Source organism: Periplaneta americana, chromosome 12, assembly GCF_040183065.1.
Source record: "Periplaneta americana isolate PAMFEO1 chromosome 12, P.americana_PAMFEO1_priV1, whole genome shotgun sequence".
Classification (NCBI taxonomy): Eukaryota; Metazoa; Arthropoda; class Insecta; order Blattodea; family Blattidae; genus Periplaneta; species Periplaneta americana.
The window spans coordinates 167,187,720-167,213,571 of NC_091128.1; the positions used below are offsets into that span (position 1 = coordinate 167,187,720).

The 25,852-nt window shown below is 34.8% G+C and overlaps 1 protein-coding gene across 3 annotated transcripts in view; it reads right to left on the minus strand.

Annotated features, from left to right (window-relative positions):
* Ntl (Neurotransmitter transporter-like) overlaps positions 1–25,852 on the minus strand; it is a 115,799-nt gene that overhangs the window by 66,353 nt on the left and 23,594 nt on the right. For 2 of the 3 annotated variants that reach the window (XM_069842513.1, XM_069842512.1), the window contains exons 2-4: positions 15,701–15,881; positions 4,432–4,563; positions 697–851 (exon numbers count right to left, since the gene is read on the minus strand). In XM_069842513.1, coding sequence (XP_069698614.1) covers positions 697–851; positions 4,432–4,563; positions 15,701–15,881 — 468 coding nt within the window. Of the gene's footprint in view, positions 1–696; positions 852–4,431; positions 4,564–6,942; positions 7,200–15,700; positions 15,882–25,852 lie in introns of those variants that run through there. The other variant, XM_069842514.1, reaches the window with a different exon arrangement.

Consider the following 25,852-nt stretch of genomic DNA (forward strand, 5'->3'; position numbering starts at 1 on the left):
AGTAGTGACAAGAATATGAACTGTTTGGAAACACGTACTGAAGTGAGTTTTTTTTTTCTTATTGTCGGGATATGGGGAGAGGGTTAAGACGATTACTTACGTATTTGTTAACTTGGACGGTCAACATGGACACGGAGTATTTTGATTTGTGTTGTGGAATGTTGCCGTACGCAATCGATGATAACAAATACCCTGCGTACGACTTGCCCGCGCAAAACACAGTTCGAAAGAAGTTATGGTAGCACACAGACTTTACAGACCGCCATCTGTTGCTAAGACATTCAACTTATACCGTACACGTTCTCAAGTTCAGATTGAACGCCTTGATTAATAGGCAACTTCTATGACATAAAAGCTGAAACTCGCTTCAAATCGCTGACTCACAACAGTGACGTCATGACACACTTTGAAATGAACACCCAGTAGTAACCAACTAACCCAACACCCCTCCAGTTGAGTGTGAGGGCGAGTCCAAGCAAACGAACTAAAATGCGTCTCTCGCGCTGGTGCCATAACTTCCCGTCCGGGCTCTATCAGCCAGTCTCTTGTACATCAACGCTCATCCTTAGCGCTATGAGCTTGGTCTGGACAATTACACCGAGATATTGGACTTGATTTTTGCACTAAATTTCGTCAGGTAGGCATGGCTTTTATAGTAGATTAAAATATATTCGAACACGAATAACAGGCACCTACCTTCAAGCAATTATCTGTATTCCACTCGTGGCTGCAGTCTTCCCAAGGCAGCTTGGCCCTCAGAGACATAACGAAGAAGTAGATGGGGTACGAGATGATGACGTTGTAGTACGTGGTGCAGATTAAGTTCACGATTATGATTGCCAGACCGGTTCCTTGCAAGAAAGTATACATACAGTTACAGTACTTTTTGATTATTTATTCTTGTTATTAATGTGCTAATGATCAAGAATGGACATTAATAGGTAAACAAAAGGATGAGTATAATTTACTTATTTTATTTATATACTTACAGTCTTACTAATAAACCGTGTATAGTTTTTATACGAGACTTATGCAGAGTTGAGACACAGAACGTTACCGATAAACCGTGAATAAGCTATGGACGTATAAACAGGCTGTAACTATACAATGGGAATTGCTTTGCAGTAGTTATATACACGAAACCCCTTGTTTAAGCGTTGTATATAGAGAAAAAAATGGCCGCCCCTTTAACAGCTGTTCGTATCGACTGTCATTTTATGATGATGTTTACCTTGTAACCACAGAAGAACAAACCAAAGATCATAGAATTATTAGAATAATATTGCTGTAGCTTGTACTCTTTGACCAAAATGTAGTGTGGTAATCGATTAGAGCCAGTTGTACTATCGATATTTAACACACCACACTAGAGCGCTCTACCGGATCCAGTAGAGAACCTCAGATATTCTATTACCTTTCGTAACGAAGTATTGACGAAACTATGACGTAGCTGTGTAACAGTTATACTGTTATACACGACGTATGTAGTGATTATTAGTAAGGAATTTACACACGACTTATAAACCACCTACTCATTGCATAAGTATAAGACAGTTAAACGTCTGTATATAGAGTTTTTATTAGTAAGACCGTTATATTTCATGTGCTGTACAACAGCCAGTGGCCAATTACAGTTGAGCACAAAGACAATATAACCAAGAGATCAGCAATGATAGGGGAGACCCGGGCAAAACGAATAACCCGGGCAAAGAGAATAATGCCTATTTCTTAGAAACGCCAACAGGTAGCGCTTTCTACTATGTTGGGGAAGAATCCCAACCAGATTTTGCTGCTGGATCTGACTTGTTGTCATTCTAGCTAGTAAGAGAAGAAGTCAGCGTGTGTTTGAAGAAACTAGACTGTTTTCTTAAAATATTTCAAGGTAAGAGAAACATATGTACAACATACAGTACTGCAGAAACTCTTTGTTATGTGATAGTAATATATAGGCGATAGAATTAGTTCTAAAATGCCGTACTTACGAAGAAGATTATTGACGTTTTTGTTTGTACAACCTTAAATGAAAAGCGAAATGGCGTCTGCGGGTAAAGTGAATAGGGCAAAGTGGATAACTTATCCACTATATAAGTGTCAACTGTATTTTTGTATATATTTGTGTATTGTAATAAAGCGTGTTAGATCACTTTACATAGTGGACGCATTAAGTCACACTAATTAAATTATAAATCAGCAACACTGGTCTTAATTTTTACTTAAAAAGGTCGTAATGTGTTTTCAGATGGTTTAATTTTTAAAACGGAAGACGGAGCAAACCAAATGATCTGAAGAAGCCATGAAGAAAGCACTTGAAGAAATAAAATCTTCCAATCTGTGGTTCTGCTATCTGGCCATACAACCATAATGTGTTTGTTGTTGAAGAGTTTGCTCCAGATGAACTTACAGATCGCCCACTTGAGACAGAAATCAGCGAAACGACAGCTGGTTCAGATTTAACAAATTCTGCGGTGCCAGCTTCTTCAGCGGCTGAAGAAACAGTTAATGCTCACTCAGAATCAACTACATCTGTGATGTCGGCATCTTCAGAGAGTGACGAAATATTCAATACATCAATTACACTCATTAACATCGTGTTATGTGTTGATTTATTTTTATTATCAGTGAATATAAATTAAATAGAAAGGAGAAAATGTTATAGGGATATTCACTTTGCCCGGGTTAATTATTCGTTTCGCCCGGCTACCCGGGCAAAGCGAATAATTAACTATACTGGGTGTTCAGTTCAAAATGTGTCTTGGCTCGCTGTATGCCGTCATGTGGCTAGCCGATGAGCCTAGAGAATTCAATCTTCCTACACTTCCGCAGAGGTGTATAACCTATGAGGTAGAAGTACGGTGTTCATTCTGAAGAGTACGTACCGATACGTAGGTAACGCCTGTAGTGGCAGGAATGTGAACTGTTTGGAAATACGTACTGTAGGGATTGAGATGGGCAGGGCATGTAGCACGTATGGGCGAATCCAGAAATGCATATAGAGTGTTAGTTGGGAGACCGGAGGGAAAAAGACCTTTAGGGAGGCCGAGACGTAGATGGGAGGATAATATTAAAATGGATTTGAGGGAGGTGGGATATGATGATAGAGACTGGCTTAATCTTGCACAGGATAGGGACCGATGGCGGGCTTATGTGAGGGCGGCAATGAACCTTCGGGTTCCTTAAAAGCCATTTGTAAGTAAGTAAGTAAGTAAGGGATATGGGGAGAGGGTTAAGACGATTACTTACGTATTTGTTGACATTAACTTCGACGGTCAACATGGACACGGAGCATTTGATTTGTGTTGTGGAATGTTACCGTACGCAACCCATGATAACAAATACCCTGCGTACGACTTGCCGGCGCAAAACGCAGTTCGAAAGAGGTTATGGTAGCACACAGACCGTACAGACCGCCATCTGTTGCTACGACGTTCAAGTTATACCGTACACGTTCTCAAGTTCAGATTGAAGAACGCCTTAAATAATAGGCAACTTCTCTAACATATAAGCTGAAACTCGCTTCAAATCGGTGACCCAACAACAGTGACGTCATGACACACTTTGAAATGAACACCCAGTATTTTCTTTCTCAAATCATATCACTCTCCGTAGGTATGAGAAACGAATTGCTGTTTTGTAGATATGTGGACAACATGTGCCACAACCAAAGTCATGAAGTTTTTATTTCGGGAGGACCAAAATATAGCCTGTGGCATTGTTTATTCTTAGCTTATCCTCTTTGCCCGGGTTTCCCTTATAGATTACAATAAAAGTACAATGGAATAATTAAAATACTGGCAGTTAAATAAAATGCTATTTACAAATGAAATAATGGAATCATATAAATGAAGAATGAAATCATATAAATAGTATTAGAAAATTATACAAGATGACGAGAATATTACAATACATATCTAAACCAAGGCATACATTATTAATAACAACCGACATAAAACTAAAAAAATATATACTACACGTCAAATTGATCCATTATCATCAATTTCATTATCATCAGCATCACTATCAATAACACCACCAAGTATCATTTTTACCATCATCGTTACGTTGTCATACTTTTATGTCATGCTAAGGATCATAATCAAATAGCGTAATCGTCGTAAATAAAATCATTGTGGTCATAGTCATAGAACTGATTAAATTGTCACCACAGTAATGATCATCATCGTCATCATCATCAATATCATCAACACCATCAATATCATCAGTGCCAACTTCGTCATCTTCGGCGTCATTATAATCATCATTCTCAACTTCGTTTTCTTTGGCATCATCATCATCATAACCTCATTTTCATTATCGACATAAAGGTCTTTGTCATCATCACTACATTTAATTTAGGCTAATTTCAGGGTCGTGCCGTAGCTAATTCCTCATTCTTGTGAAGAATATGAACTTCTAGACATTCAATTGTCTTACCTTTAAGCAGAGGGCAGATCCTGAAAAGCGTGATGCAGCTGGTGCTGGAGAACTGGCCGAGTGTGGTCTCCATGAAGAACAGCGGGATTCCGCACAGAAACAGCATCAGCAGGTACGGCACCAGAAAAGCCCCTGCAAACATTCAGAGTTTTTATTTTATGCGTAGGTAGTGTTCATTAATTAATCTATGTGCGTAGTTGCGTGAAAAACATTAGCTAATGTAAGGTGCGATAATGCGTTTCAAATTTACTTCTCTTCTAAAAGAAGTCATACTAGAGTTTGTATAGCTTGTAAGAAATAGCTTCGAATACAGTCAGCCGTGGTAAAACATAATAATAATAATAATAATAATAATAATAATAATAATAATAATAATAATAATAATAATAATAATAATAATGTGACGCCCACGTGAGGTTCGATCTCACGACCGACGGAGGAGAGGCTAAGTCGGCCTTGTTTTGGGCGGGTTGCGCGCGCATCTGCCTCCTAGGGCATGGCTACGCGCGGTGAAGGAGGGGAGCAGCAGCGTGCGAGATGATTCGAGAATGGACACACGCGTCGAAATATCGCGAACTCGAACTTTCTAGGCTACGTCGCTGTGGTTATAAAAGAAGAAACGCGAGCGAACTTGAGCAGTTACAGTTTTGAGTGTGATTCATGATTAGTTCAGTGAGTAAGCCAGTGAACAGAGCAAGCCAGCCAGTCTTGTGTACCGGAGTTCGACTTGAGTGTGCGTCCGCAACTGTGTCAGCATCCGAAAGCCTGAGTTCGAGTGCAGTGGACCGCAGTTGGAGGGACCTGAGTTCGAGTACAGTAGACTGTCTCTGAAGGTCTGTGGTTCGAGATACTGTGAACTCGAGTGACTGAGCTAGAAGAACTGTGAACTGAGAACTGACAGTTCTGATTTGTAAATAGTGCTTTGTCAATATTAGTGAAGATTAACAGTTCATTTTTGTTCGTAATATTCCAAGTAAATTGTCATTGTCGTCAGTGGAGTGCACTAACGAATACTGTGTTACTGTGTAGAAAGTGAAGAGTTATTGTTGGAAGAATAAAGTTACATTGTTGTTAGTAATAAAACGTTACAATAATAATGTTTTATTTTCGCTGCCAGAGTTAAGGCCTTCTCTTCCACTCAACCAGCCTTAATCAATGCAATACACATTTAAATTACGAATATTTACAGTACACTTAAAAGGTTCTCCAGCAATATTCTTCAGTTAAGTTTTAACGACTAGTAGGCTACATATTTATTTAAAATTTAGATAAACCTATAAGGTAAAGTAGTAACTTAATTTATGAGCTAATTTAATTCAATCAATTATAATTAATTTAAGATTTGAGATAGCTAGTAAAATGATGAAAATTAATTTAATATAAGCTTACTAGAACTATGTTACAGGGAGAAAAAAGAATATATAAATCTAAAGTATATTTCTATAATGAGAATATTAATGTAATTGCCATTAGAGGTTTTGTAACTCTATTTAGAGAAATTAATGATAATAATAAGAATGGACAGATGTTAGTTTCATTGTATTAATCAGCAATTAATTTGTTAAGTAAGAATTTATGTAATTTTGACCTAAATTAAGTTACTGTCCAACAACCCCTTACATCACTCGGTAGCGAGTTCCAATTTCTAGCCACTGAAACTGTATAAGATGAAGAATATAACGATGTCTTGTGGTAGGGTATAATGAGTAAATTGTTATGATGAGATCTTGTACTTAGCTGATGATATGTGGATACATTTTGAAAACGAGAAGCCAAATAGATTGGAGTAGCGGTGCGCAGAATTTGAAATAAGAGAACAAGAGAATGCAGGGCTCGTCGATCGCTTAGCCTGAGCCAGGACAGAGTTTGGAAAGACGGGGAAACATGATCATACTTACGAATATTACAAATATAACATAAAGAGGAAACAAATGAATAAGACATCATAATTCTATGGTGCTTGAATAAAGAAAGATGTCATAAAAACGAGTTTTGAGATGAATGAAAACTGAACGTCGGATTCTTATTTCAAATATTTTTCTACACAAATGCTAGTATTTTTTTTTTGCATACCCACTTGTAGAACTTAAATCCATTTGCACAAAAAATGACAACCCCCTTTACCGAAAACCATGGAATTAATTCATGATTATTCGTACACAAATGGGGGTGATTAATAACTGTGAGGAGTATAAAGACAGAAATAGTTACTGTAACATAGTCTGATTCTAAAGTACCGGTATTTAACCGTGGTATTCATTTCCAAATCAATGAAATTATCTGTAATACAATTTGGAAAAACTCATTAGCATCGTATTGATGTGTGAATCGTTTCGATTATCAATTACGATAATTGTTGTACATTGTTGTCTCGAAACTAGTGGAATGAGGAAACAATTATGAAGTAATTAATGAGAAGGCTCCGCCTTGTTACATTTTTAAAGCGGAGATTTTAAATGCGGATATTAAAAGAAATATCGTAATTTTATTTCTAATTCCTAACATACTTACAATTCCAACCATGCTCACAGTAACAATCACGATCAGCATAAACGTTCAACAGGATAAATGTTTCACGCAATTACAGGGATTCGATGAATTCACCGTCACTTTTTGAGCCACAAATTTACGCGATTACACATTTTTTGTGAATTCCATACAATTTGAGAAAATTTGTTGTGTTCCATTGAAGTTTTTATACATTTTTGTGCATTTTTCTCTATATTTTGTACGAATTTATTTTGTCTCTTTATAATGCCAAATTTTTTTTGTATAGGCTTACCGTATTTAAAGACATTTCTTTGCAGTTGGCAACACTGGGCTGCACGGCCACCTAAGAATATTTAGTGACTGGAAATCACTGCTTCGTATTTATTGCAGGTCTTCATGTATGTGGGGCGTTATGATCCGTCAATTGAGATTCAATGAATAAATTAGCCCCCTACAGAGAAGACGAAGGCTAGCTTCAAGGAAATGAAGGCTGCCTCCTGATTTAATATCCTGGCAAAAGGGCACAGAGGATGTTTCAATTGTACAGTGTGTAATTGTTTATTTAAACAAGGTGGGCCGTTGCAGAGGGTCTCATGCAAGACTTTATCATTAGTGCCTATTGAAAGCACGGTGCATACAATTCGATATCTGCTTCAGACTTACACTCAGCCAAGAGTAAAACTTGCTTACTCGTACGTAATCAGTTTAAACAAAAAAATGTACCAGATTAAGGGACATTAGGGCTGAATTTTTGGCCAAACTGGTAAAAATAAATATTTTTGCTTTCACATAAATAATTTTCTTATACATTTGCTTAACGTTCTGTTATATATTTAGCCTCCACCTACTACTTTTAAAGGTCTGTGGCCATTTTTAAAATGCCACACTCACTAAAAATTGTGTTTCCTCAAAACTACGTTTTTGGTCAATAATAAAATTCCTAGCGGCTCACCATATTGCAATACACAAAGCTGTGCATGGAATCAGCTCTTCACTGAAAACGTTTCATGATATGAAATTTTAACTTCTAAAAATTTAAGAAAATTATCAAGCAAAAATTATGATTTGTAAGAAAATTTTTATCTCGAGAACCAATCCTCAAATTTAAAAATGAATGCACAGTTTTCTTTATCACAAAATGTAACTCATTCAGAGAAGATTTATGAAACCAAAAACATTTCTGAAGCCGTCAGGGATGTTTTTAATTTACTCATTTACGATGAAATTTGGTACTGTTACTTAAACGTACACACAGAATTTGAAAGAAATTAATAAAAAAACTTTAAAAGTTTCAAAACTCAGCCCCAGTGTCCCTTAAGTAATTACATATTACAGTTAAGTTACAAGCAAAAGTGATTTATATAATAAAACCACAAAGGGACACTTGGATAAAATGTTGTACACAATAAAAATAAACACTTTAAGTTATTATAACGCGTTAAGGGGCAGGACCTTTATACAATAACAAAATTTTACCAAATGTGACATTTTTTTAAATATAAAAAATCGATTCAGAAGATATGCTTCTAAATTATATTTAAAAGAAATAAAAGTTCTACAATCCTTGACTTAAGGCGGCAGAGAATCCCTTTTACTTTTTTACTTTATTGGGTTATTTTACGACGCTGTATCAACATCTAGGTTATTTAGCGTATGAATGATATGAAGGTGATAATGCCGGTGAAATGAGTCCGGGGTCTAGCACCGAAAGTTACCCAGCATTTGCTCCTATTGGGTTGAGGGGAAACCCCGGATAAAACCTCAACCAGGTAACTTGCCCCGACTGGGATTCGAACCCGGGCCACCTGGTTTCGCACCCAGACGCCGTGACCGTTACTTCACAGGTGTGGCAGAGAACCCCAATGACGAGAAATAGCAACAGTGAAAGATGAGGAATATAGAGATGATGTGTTGAGTGGAATTTCTAACGTGTTATCGTGTTGTGATCGGGCATTTAAGTTATGACAGCGAGAAAGATTTTGGAATCGAACAAAATAAATGAGTGATAGGTGGTTGAGGCGTGCAAAATTCGATATAAAGAGAAAAAAGAATGTAACTTTCTTGTATCGTATAATTTATCGAAAGAAGATGAAATATGATCGTAGTAACGAACATTACAAATGAAGCTAACACACGCATTATGAACACGCTGAGATAATTCTACCCTAAGATCACTGAATAAAGGGTCACAATAATCGAAAATTAAGAATCAGAGCCTGAAAAACATCTGTAAGACCAACTCTGTCATACGAAAGAGAAATTAGGGTCAGAAAAAAATTATAAATTACAACAGACGAATGGAAATTATTAGGCAAGTGTTCAAAACCTTTATGGTTCAGAAATAAGAATCAGAGCCTATAAAAATTGGCAAGACCTATGGTGTTATAGGGCAGCGAAGCCTGGACCATACGAAACAGTGGCACAAAAAGAATTACGACCACTGAAGTTAATCATTTTTCTACAGGATTTACCAAAATGGCTAAAAGAGACAAATGGGGATATTCTGTAAGAACTAAGTAACACATAATACATCACATCGATAGTGACTTGATTGGCAATATGTCATTCGTATACATGGGGTACATCTACCACGACGTCTCCTCAAAAAGCAGAACACCGATGGATAAACCAGGTCTAATATACAAGTTGCACCCTAAAAATGTCATTAATTCCAGGAGGTTATTATTAGAGATATTTCAAACAAAAAAGTTAAATAAGATGTTGCTCGTTTTTTCTTCCTTTTCGGGATAAAATTGTTTTAGAAAAAACATTTCATGGCGTGATTCGGGAAAGTCATTGACTGAATTCCCAATTTGCTCTGTCAATTTAAGAGAACAGCGTATTATGACAATAAATGATTGAAAGAATTTTAGTTTTGTTCTTTAAATGTGCAGAAATTTCATGCAAAGAAATGTAACTTTTCGTTCTGTAATAGTACATTGCGATACAAGCGTGGTAAGTGCATTATAACAGAATCGAGGAAAAATTACAGAAGACAAGACGAAGTCGAGTCTTCTCTATTTCCGAGATTCTGTTATGCATCAAACACAAGTATTGCATATTATATTGTGGCCGATCTTAATAAAAAAATATTATTAATCATTTTTAATTTAAATAAACAATTTGTTTTTTGACGCTAACATTTTCATGTGTGATCGACGTTTGTTATTTGTCGATAGGTGTCATTCATTTGTTATTATTCATATTTGTCGATAGGTGTTATTCATTTGTTATTATTCGGTGGCGATTGTGAAAATGTTACAAACTAAAATAAATTATAGAAAGTTTAGTTTTTCTTCAAAGAAATATGTAGGTGACACATTAATTATACATCAATATAAATAAATATCATATAGAAAATGTTTGTAGGCGACACATTAATTATACATGAGTGTAAATAAATTGAAAAGCGGTATAGATTAATGCTTGAATACGTATTTTATTCCATGGATGTTTTCGCGTTCAGCCACGACTCCACGAGTGGCGCTCAAAGCAACAACCGGAAGTCGTCAAAAATGGTTTTCACGCTTACGTCTTATCTGCATTAATTCCTGTTTTCTTACAAATTTCCATTTCAATAAATTAATTTAGAAAGAGTACAGGTAAAATAACACATTTAGTTATTTCCTCATAGCAGATAGTGTTGCGCGACACTGATAATTCGTTACTTTTAAGTAAATAAATACAAGTTGATAAAATTTCTTCACATTTAAAGGACAAAACTAAAATTCTTTCGATAATTTATTACTGCTAATATACTGCTCTGAGCATATTAGGAATTAAATCAATGGCTTTCCAAAAATACGCTATGAAATGTTTCATATAAAACAATTTTTACTTCGGAAAAGAAGCAAAAACGAGCAGAATTGTATTAAATTTTTTGTTTGAAATATCTCAAAGAATAACCCCCTAAATTAATGATATTACTTACAGCTCACCATGTAAGTATGAAAGACGATGATGAAAAAATTAACTGAAATTGAGCCAGAATAGAATAACTTTGACGAAGCTCAAAACTGAGTGAAAATGTAGTGAGATACTTTCTTGTGGATTCCGCACGATAATAAAATAAATCCTGGCAAAATGGCGCAGGTGTCGAAAGCGTGAGATGTTGATATTCTTGATTGTTTCCAAGAGAGGCAGACGGTATTTACTTTGCCAAGGACTGAGAGCTGGCACAAAACCAATGCAGACACTTCTGGGGATGCAGATGAGTTGGACCTTGATGTTCATTTAACAGCTCACTGGCCCACATGTTGCTGTCTCGAAAACTCACGTGTTGGGCTCCGACGTGCGTACGTTCCTCGACCGGAAGTGACAGTAAGGCTGTAGCAATGTCTACTGTCGACCCAACAACTCCACTGAGCACGTGGCTCTTCCAGGACTCAAGACGGTTATGTGAGACATTTGTGTATTGTTAAGAATTTGAAGAGTGATGCAATTTCTTACAAAATAAAATACAGCAGTCCTAATAGAGTCTGCATCTACCAGCCGAATGCTAGTTTCAAGCCCAATTACTCATAACAGAGGTGGACGATCATCCGACGAGTAAGAAGGTAACTTATGGTCAGTTCATTGATCCCTCCCATCCGTTGAAGCTTGTTTGCTAGACAGAATTACACCATTCATTGCAGCGTACAGTCCAGAGTGCTGCATTGGAGTTAAATCGCTCGCTTGAACTCGGTCGAGTGTCGCACCCTCGAGTGAGATACGATCGGTCGTAATACGCTCGTATTAAATAGAAGCACAGTACAAGGTCATCTCACCGACATGTCTCACCTTGTATGGAAGGTGACAGATAAGATACACATATGTTTTGCTCACACGGTAAAAATAAAGCTTTATTTTCTGCGTTTATGACAAACGTTTAATGGAACAGTCAATGGAACGTACCACAACAGGAACATGAAGTTATAAATAAAATAGTATGAAAAACTTGGATATACAGTTATTATTGCTAATTAATAATTATTCAATATTCGATTTACCACATATATAATATGATAGGTCCATACATAGTGTTCCGCCTATATACTGCGACAATGTAGAAACGTTTTACAAAATATTATTGATATAGCAGTAGATTAATAACAATATAAGTACAGAGATAACGTCACAGAAAATATAATAAAACGAATAATCATGCTGCACAACTGTTACAGACGCAAAGATTGATACACTAATTATTAGAGATTATTATTATTACTATTATTATTATTATTATTATTATTATTATTATTATTATTATTATTATTAGTGTTCCGCCTATATACTGCGACAATGTAGAAACGTTTCACAAAATATTATTGATATAGCAGTAGATTAATAACAATATTAGTACAGAGATAACGTCACAGAAAATATAATAAAACGAATAATCATGCTGCACAACTGTTACAGACGCAAAGATTGATACACTAATTATTAGAGATTATTATTATTACTATTATTATTATTATTATTATTATTATTATTATTATTATTATTATTATTATTATTATTAGTGTTCCGCCTATATACTGCGACAATGTAGAAACGTTTCACAAAATATTATTGATATAGCAGTTGATTAATAACAATATTAGTACAGAGATAACGTCACAGAAAATATAATAAAACGAATAATCATGCTCCACAACTGTTACAGACGCAAAGATTGATTCACTAATTATTAGAGATTATTATTATTATTATTATTATTATTATTATTATTGTTATTATTATTATTATTATTATTATTATTATTATCCGTTCATCGTCATTATTGTAACTAATTAATTATTTTGTATTATGTTTTTGTTATATTTGTGCTGAACTGTAATTGGCCACTGGCTGTTGAACAGCACATTAAATATAAATAAATAAACAAAAATAAATTATTATTATTATTATTATTATTATTATTATTATTATTATTATTATTATTACTAGAAAACTTGATACAGTTCTTGCATAATCGTGATTGTGTTCTCCGTTTATAATAATTACATTTACATCCAATAACATCTATCAGATGTGGCAAAAACAAAATCACTCCTGTGTGGGGGGGGGGGAACATTTACCTACAACATTTATATTACATTTTAAAGCAAGTTTTGTAGTTGTACTATGGAGAGGTTAGTTAAACACTGCAAAGTTTTGAAATGATAAACATATATGATGTTACTACACAGTTCATCACTGTAACAAGAACGAATGTCTAACGCTCGGCTTATATCGTTCGAGGATTTATCGCTTGTGACAATTTTACCCATCATGCATGTGCGCTACCTATCGGGTTATCCTATGAACTACTTGGCGCTCAAGCGAAAACGTCCGATGCAGACCTCTGGTACAGTCTCTTCGCGCTGTATTATTAATGCTGTTATCAACAAACGCATGCGTTCCTACTTACAAAAATATTGTTATTGACAGAATGATTTCTGCGAAAATTTGATGATGTGCTGCGAAAAAGTATGGTTTCATAATATGACACTGCTTTCGTTGAGAGACTTGTTTCCGCGTCTATTTCCACAGATAAATACATTTCACTTCAAAATATACACAGTGAACCGTAAATAATGACAATTTCAGGGGTTATTCTTTGAGATATTTAAAACAAAAACGTTTCATATAATTTTGCTCGTTTTTGCTTCCTTTTCGAGATAAAAATTGTTTCATGCGATACATTTCACAGCGTGTTTTGGGAAAGCCATTGATTGAATTCCCAACGTACTCAGTCAATTTATGAGAGTAGTGTATTGTGATGATAAATTATTGAAGTCAATAATTTCACTGGCCAGATTTCATGTGAAACTTTCTCGTAACATGAAGAGTCGGACCACGTGTATTGCGTATCGCCAGGAGAAAGCCTGACGCCTTTGACCACGCGGTTACGGCACGGGACAATGAACACAATCTAGAGATAAAATATCTATGATGTTGAGCAGCAACCTCGAATGTCAAAAATATGAACAAAATAAGACCACTTGATTCCTATCAGAGAAATGTTCTCCAATCTTCTGCAAACACATCTCAAGTCAAGGCATGGATATAAATTTCAGAAGAAGATATTTAAATAACCTTTTTTGCATGATAGTGTATTTCCTCATTGTTACGGCAAACGGCCGCCACGATTGAAAGTTGATTTTACTGAATTCAGAGTTGCCAACTTAGATAAGTATGTTGAAATATTACAAATAACTGCTCTAGAGTTATAATGAAAACCACTGCCTCCTATGCATGCTACAATCCTACAATGCATGTAAAATGCATACGCAAAAGGCAGTGTTAATTAATATACATTATACGAAACAAACCACTGCATTTGAAATGTACTGAACTTCATTTAAACAATCCAAACTTGACTTAACAAAAAGAAATAAAAATTATTCCAATTGAAGACGAAATATTACAAGTATCTGAATCATTTTTACTCCTTCACATTGAAGTTGATGGTGAAGTTCGTACGTTGGCCAGACTGCTAACCTTCAGTCAGCTGTTCATAGTGTAATGTAGCCTATGTTCTGTATATTATGAATTTTAAAAATATTGTTTTTAAAATATATTATGGTGCAAGAAATATTATTATGTCAAACATGTTAGTTTTAAGATATTCAAATGCCTTTTTTACTGAAAGTGTTTATTTTACTGAATTCAGAGTTGCCAACCTAGATAAGTATGTTGAAATATTATAAATAACTTCTCTAGAGTTGTAATGAAAACCACTGCCTTCTATGTATACTACAATCCTACAATGCATGTAATATGCATATGCAAAAGGCAGTGTTAATTAATATACATTTTACGAAACAAACCACTGCATTTGAAATGTATTGAACTTTATTTAAACAATCCAAACTTCACTTAACAAAAAGAAATAAAAATTATTCCAATTGAAGACGAAATATTACAAGTATCTGAATTATTTTTACTCCTTCACATTGAAGTTGATAGTGAAGTTCGTACGTTGGCCAGACTGCTAACCTTCAGTCAGCTGTTCATAGTGTAATGTAGCCTATGTTCTGTATATTATGAATTTTAAAAATATTGTTTTTAAAATATATCATGGTGCAAGAAATATTATTATGTCAAACTTGTTAGTTTTAAGATATTCAAATGCCTTTTTTACTGAAAGTTTATTTTACTGAATTCAGAGTTGCCAACCTAGATAAGTATGTTGAAATATTATAAATAACTGCTCTAGAGTTGTAATGAAAACCACTGCCTTCTATGTATGCTACAATCCTACAATGCATGTAAAATGCATACGCAAAAGGCAGTGTTAATTAATATACATTTTACGAAACAAACCACTGCATTTGAAATGTATTGAACTTTATTTAAACAATCCAAACTTCACTTAACAAAAAGAAATAAAAATTATTCCAATTGAAGAGGAAATATTACAAGTATCTGAATCACTTTTACTCCTTCACATTGAAGTTGATAGTGAAGTTCGTACGTTGGCTAGACTGCTAACCTTCAGTCAGCTGTTCATAGTGTTATGTACGTTGTGTTATATTAAAAATTTAAAAAATATTATTTTCAATATATACTATGGTGCAAAAAATATTATTATGTCAAACATCTGTTAGTTTTTAAGATATTCAAATGCCTTTTTTACTCTCCTGTGGGTTTTTTTTTTTTAACATACGCAGTTGCTGTTCAGCATCATCGATATATTATCTTCTTTTCTCTATTTGATGCAGTATAAAAATGGACATGGATTTTCTTCGTTCTTCCAATCAACGATTCAATTTATCTGAGATAGCGAAAAGTATAAAGTAATAGCCCTTACCTCCTCCGTTCCTGTAGCACAGGTAGGGGAAGCGCCAGACGTTGCCAATGCCGATGGCGTAGCCAAGACAGGATAGGATGAATTCTGTTTTACTGGCCCAGTTGCCTCTGCCCGGCGCCGCCTCCTGTTTCTCCTCTGACGAGTGCTGGGTGCATGGATTATTACGGCGCCCAACCTTCTCCTGGAAGAGACACAAGCGAGATATTAACAGATTAGCTCTCTACGAATCAATAGCTTTGTGTATTACAAGTTTTAATACTACTCAATGGAAAGTTATCTGGAAATGGTTACAGAAGAGAATGAGATAGTTACGTACCAAAATAATTCAGGGCAGACTTTCTAAAAATATGATTGAAAATCTTGGTTTCTGGATTAACGTTGAATGGCGTTAAATATTACGTTTTGTATTAAAACAACTTTAACTTGACATTAATATTGTATAGGGAGAGTTGCTTTAGATGTTTGTAGTATTTTTGGTTAACCTTGCGTTGTCTATAAACACGTACAATCAATTCCATTAATGCCGTCAAGTTTTGAAGTTGTCTGTACAGTACTTCATCCCCCTCCAAATGCTATGCTAATAAGTAGGGCTAAGAATTGTATGCTGTTACATGCGCCTCTGACTTTTAGGTACCGGTACGTAATTGGGTTGGGGATTTCGGTGTGTTTCGTTCAGCAGTGAACTTTAGTTGATCTGTCACATCACGACCGAATACTGCTATTCGTAACAGGCAACATTCAACGTCCTGTAAAGAAGAATAATAGCAAGATGCCGAGGACGAAATTTGTGACTTAATTTCAAATGAGAAAATTTGTAATAATGATACAGATTTTGAGATAAATGATGCTTGTGTAAAATATTTCAAATATGCCCCTATTGTTTTTGCAGAAGTGGAACGAAGTTTTTCTAGATTCAAATGAGGAAATTTGTAATATCTATATATATAATTTGAACTGGTAATGGAAATTACGGGAAAACGGCTGAACGGATTTTAATGAGTGGCCCCTCATTTTCATGCCTGGCATCCAAAGCTTTTCGGAAAAGCAGTAGTTTTCAGTGAAATGTCAATTTTCGTACATAATTTTCCTATTTTTCCAAAATCCATCTGTTGTCAGTTTTGAGAACTAATTTTATCGAATCACGGCCGACTTGATTAAATTTCAGAACAAAACACACACTAGAATAAACAATAGGCTATTACACGAAGGCCATGACCTGCAGGATTGCCGACATATTTAGAGCTCAATTCAATTTGTTATTAAAAACTGATTCTGCAGTGTATAATTTTCTGAGTACAGCTGTGTATTGGATATTCAAATCTACGAAACTTGAGGTGGTTTGATGACATTATCACCATTAGAAATTAAATATTATTATAGTTAATATCATGATGCATCTATTTTTCATTAATTGTACATAATATTGATGGTATATTGATGACATGAAAGTGAAACGTTTTGAGGTTATGTAAGTAAATGTAGAGAATATCTTAATTTAGATCTTCATTTCTATAATTTACTGAGTGGCTGCTATATATAACTAGAAAACTTAAGTAAGATAATAATATTGTTATTAAAAATCAAATATTTTTATACTTATTAACCCAGTGGGGTTGGGTCTTTTTCATATACTTAATGGAGGTGTAGTGTAGATATTGATATGTGTCATTGTCTTCAGTATTGGCTCGAGAGAGAGCAAAAGTTACAGTTCCTAAGGAAAGATCAAAAGGTATTACTTATTGATAAAATAAGAGGTCTAGAAAATTTTGTAGTCTCCAGATCATTTCAGCAAGATCTCTTAGTAGGATAAAATGATTTTACGCTCTACATTTCAAGTTCTATATGCAGCAGCTATACGAAAATGCTATTGTTCGAAAGCTTAGCAAACCTGACATTTTTTTAACTTTTGCCTACAATCCACAATGACCTGAAATAGCTACTGCTATCGTCCTGACATTGATACTTGCGTTTTCGCGTTGAAACTCAAAAACTGAAGTTGGATAGGTTCAATAAAAAGCATTTGGCCTAATAAAATCCATTCAGAGGGAGTATGTTTCATTATTATGGAAGCAAATAACTATCAAAAAGACAAGTATTCTTCATTGAAAATAAATCTGAAAAATTTTTATTTGAACGTCTAACGAACTTAGTTTGTAGCAGCATTTGCTGCACAAGCCACTAGTTGATATAGATTTTGAGATAAATGATGCTTGTGTAAAATATTTCAAATATGCCCCTATTGTTTTTGAGGAAGTGCAACGAAATTTTTTCTAGATTCAAATTAGGAAATTTGTAATATTGTTATAGATTTTGAGATAAATTATGCTTGTGTAAAATTTTTCAAATATGCCCCTATTGTTTTTGCAGAAGTGGAACGAAGTTTTTCTAGATTCAAATGAGGAAATTTGTAATATTGATATAGATTTTGAGATAAATGATGCTTGTGTAAAATATTTCAAATATGGCCCTATTGTTTTTTTGCAGAAGTGGAACGAAGTTTTTCTAGATTCAAATGAGGAAATTTGTAATATTGATATAGATTTTGAGATAAAATGATGCTTGTGTAAAATATTTCAAATATGCCCCTATTGTTTTTTGCAGAAGTGGAACGAAGTTTTTCTAGATTCAAATGAGGAAATTTGTAATATTGATATAGATTTTGAGATAAATGATGCTTGTGTAAAATATTTCAATTATGCCCCTATTGTTTTTGCAGAAGTGGAACGAAGTTTTTCTAGATTCAAATGAGGAAATTTGTAATATTGATATAGATTTTGAGATAAATGATGCTTGTGTAAAATATTTCAAATATGCCCCTATTGTTTTTTGCAGAAGTGGAACGAAGTTTTTCTAGATTCAAATGAGGAAATTTGTAATATTGATATAGATTTTGAGATAAATGATGCTTGTGTAAAATATTTCAATTATGCCCCTATTGTTTTTGCAGAAGTGGAACGAAGTTTTTCTAGATTCAAATGAGGAAATTTGTAATATTGATATAGATTTTGAGATAAATGATGCTTGTGTAAAATATTTCAAATATGCCCCTATTGTTTTTTGCAGAAGTGGAACGAAGTTTTTCTAGATTCAAATGAGGAAATTTGTAATATTGATATAGATTTTGAGATAAATGATGCTTGTGTAAAATATTTCAAATATGCCCCTATTGTTTTTTGCGGAAGTGGAACGAAGTTTTTCTAGATTCAAATGAGGAAATTTTTAATATTTATATAGATTTTGAGATAAATAATGCTTGTGTAAAATATGTCAAATATGCCCCCATTGTTTCTGCAGAAGTGAAACGAAGGTTTTCTAGATATAAGACTGTTTTTTTTAGCAACAGGCAATCATTCTCCTTTGAAAATTCGGTTTGTTATTCACTGCAATAATATATGAAATGAAAAATTATGTAAAACAAAAACATAATACACCATCATTTTAACACAATGAAATAAAAAGGTTGATACTTGTCAATGTTATATTAAGTGTATTTTCTACAGACCACAGTATAAGAAGAATCAGTAGGGACAACTCTTGTCGGCACCTTTGATGTTGTTGGTACTAAATTCAAGCTCAGCAAGGTCTAGTTCTCAATGAATCCAACTATGTCGTTAGTATCAAACCACTATCAAAATATTAGTAAAATATTTATTTATTTATTTTATTGGTCGGTAATACGAATAATCTTGTATGTATATTATCTATCATTAATATTATGTCGCTAGGAAGTCAAAATACTTATATCCATTGTTGACGTTCATGTTCTTACTTCACCGCAACGGACGCCATGATGTATTATGTTGTACTTGGATCAATTTTACCAACATAAGCCTCAAACAGTGACTTGGACGTTAGCGTCAATTAGTGAATATTTTCATGATGATTGCATACGGTTATATTGCCATTCCTTTGCCTCATGTCTTTAAAATTGTTAAAAGATGAGTAATGAATGTTTTCAGTTAATATTAAATTATGCCAGCCCTGTCGTAGATGGAGATCCATCTGGTGGAGCTTCCAGATAATACACCCGATTTCGTGACATGCGCACTCAGAATTTGTTCCCACTAAATGGCTTAGGTGTCTTTACTGTTTGTTCTCTATACTGTGTACAGACAGAAAGTAAAATGTCTTTCAAATAGAGCAATTTTTCTTTAACAAAGAAATTGTCTTTAAATTTTTCTTTAGCAGATAGTTGTGTTTCGAAGTCAAAGGAGTGGCTTTCAACCACCCGATAGCTGAGGACTAACTTACCGTGGTGATAAGCATGAGTTCAAACGAACGAAAGACACTGCGTTAATCATCCCAACTCTGAGACGTACTCAAAGTGAGAGGCGCACGAAGCTCACTGGTAGTATAACGGCATATATTTCTCAGACCTACTAATAAGTATGTGTACAACATTTTGTAAACTCTCTACAACCTGTAAATGCCCTTGCCTGAAAGAATCTGTAGATGTGAAATACCTGGGAATTATTGTTGATCAGCACTTGAAATGGGATAGACAAATCACCTTTTTATGTAACAGGATACGTAAAACAATTTACAAATATGTAAACCTTCGCCATTACTTGCCTACTCATGTATTACGTTTGGTTTATTTGGCTATAGTTGAATCTGTTATCCAATATGGTATAACTGGATGGGGAGGCATTACACAAACTGCTCTTTTTCCTCTAATTATGTTGCAAACACGTATAATCAAAATTTGTTTGAAAAGGCGACTGGATTATCCAACAAATTTGATCCATTCCGAATTTAATGTTTTTAGAATTGACCAAATTTATAAATACTCTTTAATGAAATTCTATCATAAAAATAGAATGAAATTTGTAGCTCAGCCACATGCTCATAATACAAGACGAAATGAAATTCTTAAATTAGTTGAACCTAAATGTTTCACATCTGCTGGTTTGCTACACAGTACAAATTATGGTCCACGTCTATATAATTCGATAATAAAATTTCATCCAGAATTGACTACTTTAAGCAATGAAATTTTCAGATCCAGAATTAAAAAATTTATATGACAGACTTACCTGTATATATTATGTACCATGTATTGTAAAACAAAATTATTTCTATCCTAAGTGTATTTTTCTATTTTATCTTGGTTACTATATCAACATGACCTGCACTAATTATACCAATAATAATAATTTAATATTAATCCATCAATCTTAACATCGTCTCTTTTTTCACTCAGTTATTACTAGTATTATTATTTACTAAATTTATTATCATCTTTATGTGAGCTTTTTTCTTAAGTATTTTGTCTACAAAGTATGTGTATCTATGTAACGGAACTGTCCCCGAACACGAGCTTTGCTCTTTCGGGGTATTTTAATGTAACGTTTTTATGTATATATTATTATTATTATTATTATTATTATTATTATTATTATTAAATAAAATCTAAATCTAAATCTAAATAGACACACAGCTAGCCATTCCTGCGAGCAGTGGCGTGTTGCTGCACCTCTGAAAGATTGATATACATTGAAAACTAATTCTAATTGTCATGACGGCGTAGTTACTACTCCAACATGAACACCACTGAAAACCTGAATACACAATACAGGCGAGTCAAGCCGCACGTGCATGTTAAGTTTGGGGTAAAAGACGTAGTTTCGTTGTCAGTACGACTAAAAAACGAGACGGCATTAATGGAAACCAGTGTACGTATTCGACATTAATCTTTCTTCGTTTGAGTACATTATTATTAGATTTGGGAATTATCTTTCTCTTCACGTTTTCATTTCCTGTAAAGTCTCATATAGCTACATTCTGCGTAACTGTTTCTTATCGATGTTTATCTGTCCTTGCAGTTCTTAAAATTATTGCGTCATGCTTTCAGCAAAGCAGTTATGTAAGCCAAAATAAATAAATAAATATTATATTCGGTGCACGAGTAAAAAAAACGCAGTCACTTCTCTTCCATGTTTTATGTTACGAAATCTAGTTCTCAAAATGCTCATCTCTGGGACTGCAGTTTGAATATTAGACACTCGTTATCGCGCCTTCTCGTATATTGCGAAAGCAGTTAGCTGCGACCTTGAAGTTTTCAATTCCTAGCCCGTGGAATTATTGCGTCACTGTGGGGGCGACCTTACTAGCACTGATCTGCATAATTGTGAGCTTTACTGGAGGATTACAAATCAAGCTTTTCCATTGGAAGCCGTTTGCGACATACAATAGGACAATGCAAAATTAAGTGCTGTGTAATTTATTCCATCGTAGGATAGGGAAAATTTGACCAAAAACAGATGAATAAATTAAATATAACGAAGGTAACTCACACTTTTTTCATTTATGCATTTCGTTAACAAATCAGTTCTATAATCATGTTGCTAAATATGACACCATAGTTTGTTTTGCTACACTGTTATTTAAAAAATTACATATATGAAATAATTTAATTAATATTGTAAATTTTATTAGTAACAACAATGTAATTTATTCGTCACAACAATAATTCCTTTCTACAATTCACCTTAAACGCTCTCGTCAACAATTGGATCTTCACTCAACACAGTATTCGTTATAGCACTCCACCGACGACAATGACAGTTTACTTGGACTATTACGCACAACAATGAACTGTTAATCTTAACTAATATTTACAAAGCACTATTTACAAATCAGAACTACTAGTTCTCAGTTCACAGTTCTTCTATCTCAGTCACTCGAGTTCACGGTATCTCGAACCACAGACCTTCAGAGACAGTTCACTGTACTCGAACTCGGGTCCCTCCAACTGCGGTCCACTGCACTCGAACTCAGGCCTTCGGATGCTGACGCAGATGCGGACGCACACTCGAGTCGAACTCCGGTTTGCTTGACTAGCTTGCTTGCTCTGGCTTACTCACTGACTGAATAACTGAAAAACTGCTGTCGTTCCTTCGCGACTGTAATTTATAACCACAGCGACGTAGCCTCGAAAGTTCCACGCGTCTCTAGAGATGGCACTCCGGAAAAATCCAGAGCCCTCTCCTCTCTACCAGCACCAGATGCGCGCGCACTCTCTCTCCTCCACTCTCTCGCCGCGTTGGCCCTTTCCCCTCTCCGCCGCGCGCCACCCCAAAGTGCTCCGCGCGATCTTCTCTCTTGCGGGACGCTGGTCGTGAGTTCGAATCTCACGTCGCTGTCACAATATGTACGACGTAGCTTGCGGGTGTCTCGTTTACAAAAGGTTAGGAATGACATTATTATGGAAGAGTTGAACCTACAAGAAAATATAATCGACCGTATGGAACGAAGACAACTGCAATGGTTTGGACACGTGCAACGGATGTCAGACGAGAGGTGGCCCAAGAAAGTATTGAATTGGTCTCCACCTGGAAGAAGAAAAAGAGGACGGCCTAGATATATGTGGAGGGGAAGAATTATAGGAGCAATGAAAGCTAGAGGCCTGGAAGATGGATCCTGGAATAACAGAGAAGAATGGAAAAAGGGAATCCAAGGCAACCGCTTATAAAGTGGAGAAGCCTTTAGAAGTAAAAGTAAGTATCTGAATAAAAGAATGAACTTTCATTTACTACATTGTATAATCATCATCATCATCATTGGCGCTACAGCCCTTGGTGGGCCTGGGCCTCCCTTAGTAATTGTCGCCATCCGTCTCTATCTTGTGTAGCAGCCTTCCAATTCTTGCACCCCAACTTTCTGGCATCGTCTTCCACTCCATCAATCCATCGCAAGTGCGGTCGACCTCGTCTTCTCTGACCTCCCGGATTTGTTATTACAATTTTTTTGCAAGGTTCACTTGGGTCCATGCGTATTACATGTCCTGCCCACCTCAATCTGCTCGTTTTAACTGTATTGATTATATTTGGCTCTCCTAGAAGTCTATATAATTCATAGTTGCATCTCCTCCTCCAGAGACCTTCCTCAAATGTTGGGCCATAGATCCTTCGCAGAATCTTTCTTTCGAAAATCTCCAGTCTTTTTTCATCGTTTTTGGAGACTGACCACGTTTCTGCCGCATATGTCAAAACTGGTCTCACTAATGTTTTGTAAAGAATAACTTTTACTTTCCTGGATAGAGCATGCGAACTAAAGTGATATTTCAAGCCGAAATATGCTCTGTTTGCTTTCATTAATCGATTATAGCAGACGTCTCAATAGGGCCTCCTCGGAGCACTTCCTCCTCTCTCTTTTTTAATGTAAGAGTGGAACAAGATGCGGGAGCAGTTCGTGTATCTCCGGATGACGTCATTGACTGCGACGTTTGAATAGACATCTCCAACCAATACGATGTAACGGTCAGTCTTTGTGTTCATCTCCGAGGAAGGAACGTCCTTATTACCGCAGATATATGAAGAAATAAAAGATTTCATAGGGAAAGTGAAATTGTGGGAGTCGCAGGTTTCAGTGGGTAACTGTTACCACTTCTTTAATCTAAAATTTTTACCTAATTTGAATCAAGACCAGTGTAACAAATAATTACGTAACATGTATGGTTCTTCATGCTTCAGATTTCTTCGTTTTACTTATTGATATACTCGAAAATAAAATTATTATTATTATTATTATTATTATTATTATTATTATTATTATTATTATTATTATTATTATAGTGAATTACTGGAGGCCTCGAGAAAAGAATTTGTGACCAGATTTAAAATTTGAATAGTTCTAATTTAAAATAATTGTCTGTGAATTCCTAAGATGTTTTGGTTATTTTTAATTATTGAAATCTTTATGAATCATATTATTTAACTATTATTGTAATGAATATGTTAATATTGGCATATCATAATAATACGTACTTTAACAACCAACAAGTGTAATAATTTAATTATTATTGTTATTTAACTGAATTTAATTGTATTAAATATAGTATAAACTTAAAAGAAAAGAGATACCGGTACCAAAAAAATTTACTAGAAATGAAGTATTGTTGTTTTTTGTTTAGTCAACTGTCCGAAGACAGATCTCAATCTCTCAAATGATACCAACAAGGCATCACTTATGAGGCAACTAGGCCAGAGATAATTGATAGGGTAGCCAGTTATAATAATAATAATAATAATAATAATAATAATAATAATAATAATAATAATAATAATGATGATGATGATTATTATTATTATTATTGTAAATTACTTCAGAAATTCCTTCCGAAGACAACCGTTCTATTGTGACAGTACAACACAAAAGTGCAGCTGTGTAGCATTTCTCCCGCGACAGCTACAACTTAGCTCGCTCATGCATGTAACAGGAATCAACGATCGGCTATCTTCGGGTACTGCGCTATCTCTTCAGCTGGCTACGCTTGCTCTCTGTAACAACTTATATGCGTTGACCTTGAGACGCCTGGATTAGAGATTTCTTTGGACATGTTATTATCGCTAGTGACCACTGATCCTAAATATGTAAAGTTGTCAACTTTCTCAAAATTACAATCTGATATCTGCAGGCTGTCTATTTTGTCAACTATCTTTCCATTATCTGCCAACATATATTTTGTTTTCCTCTCGTTACTACATTGTATAAGAAAAACACTATTTAGAACCGAAAATGAAAGATAATTATTTCATTTATGTACACTATTATAAAACATTATACAGGTCTTTCAGTTCAAAACTTTCCAGTCTAAATGTCTATTTATTTTAATTAAATTAAATTTAAAAATAAACAAGTTAATTTAAATATTGAGGAAGAATTTTAAATGCAGTGTTAATTGCATTTCAGGTTTCACCCGTTCATCCCTTTCAAATTTCAAATGATATCCCTATATTATGATATATTTTATTTTCAAAGAGAATTCAATTGTTTATACATCCCATTCATTTGTTCTGACATCTTTTGTTTTCTATCGTCGCCTGTCATTTACAGATTACTTTTTTTTTTATGCCTCAATCCGCGATTCTTCGCCTGTTTGTTTACAGCCAAACAAGTCGCCAGACTCTTATCTCTGCTTCAGTTTCCTCGATTCTTCCGAAGGTCGTTGCCGAGCTCAAATATCACGCTTTTAATTCTCTTATTGCACTCACGTTCTTGGGTCAAGGTTAACGCATTTTCAAGGACCCCAGTCGATCATCTTGACGGATTCGTGGTCATGCGCACTCTACAGAATTGTCTTCAAGAACTGCAACAGCTTGCAAGCATATCGCTTACCGATGAACGTCACTGCAGCGCCTGCGCAGTATT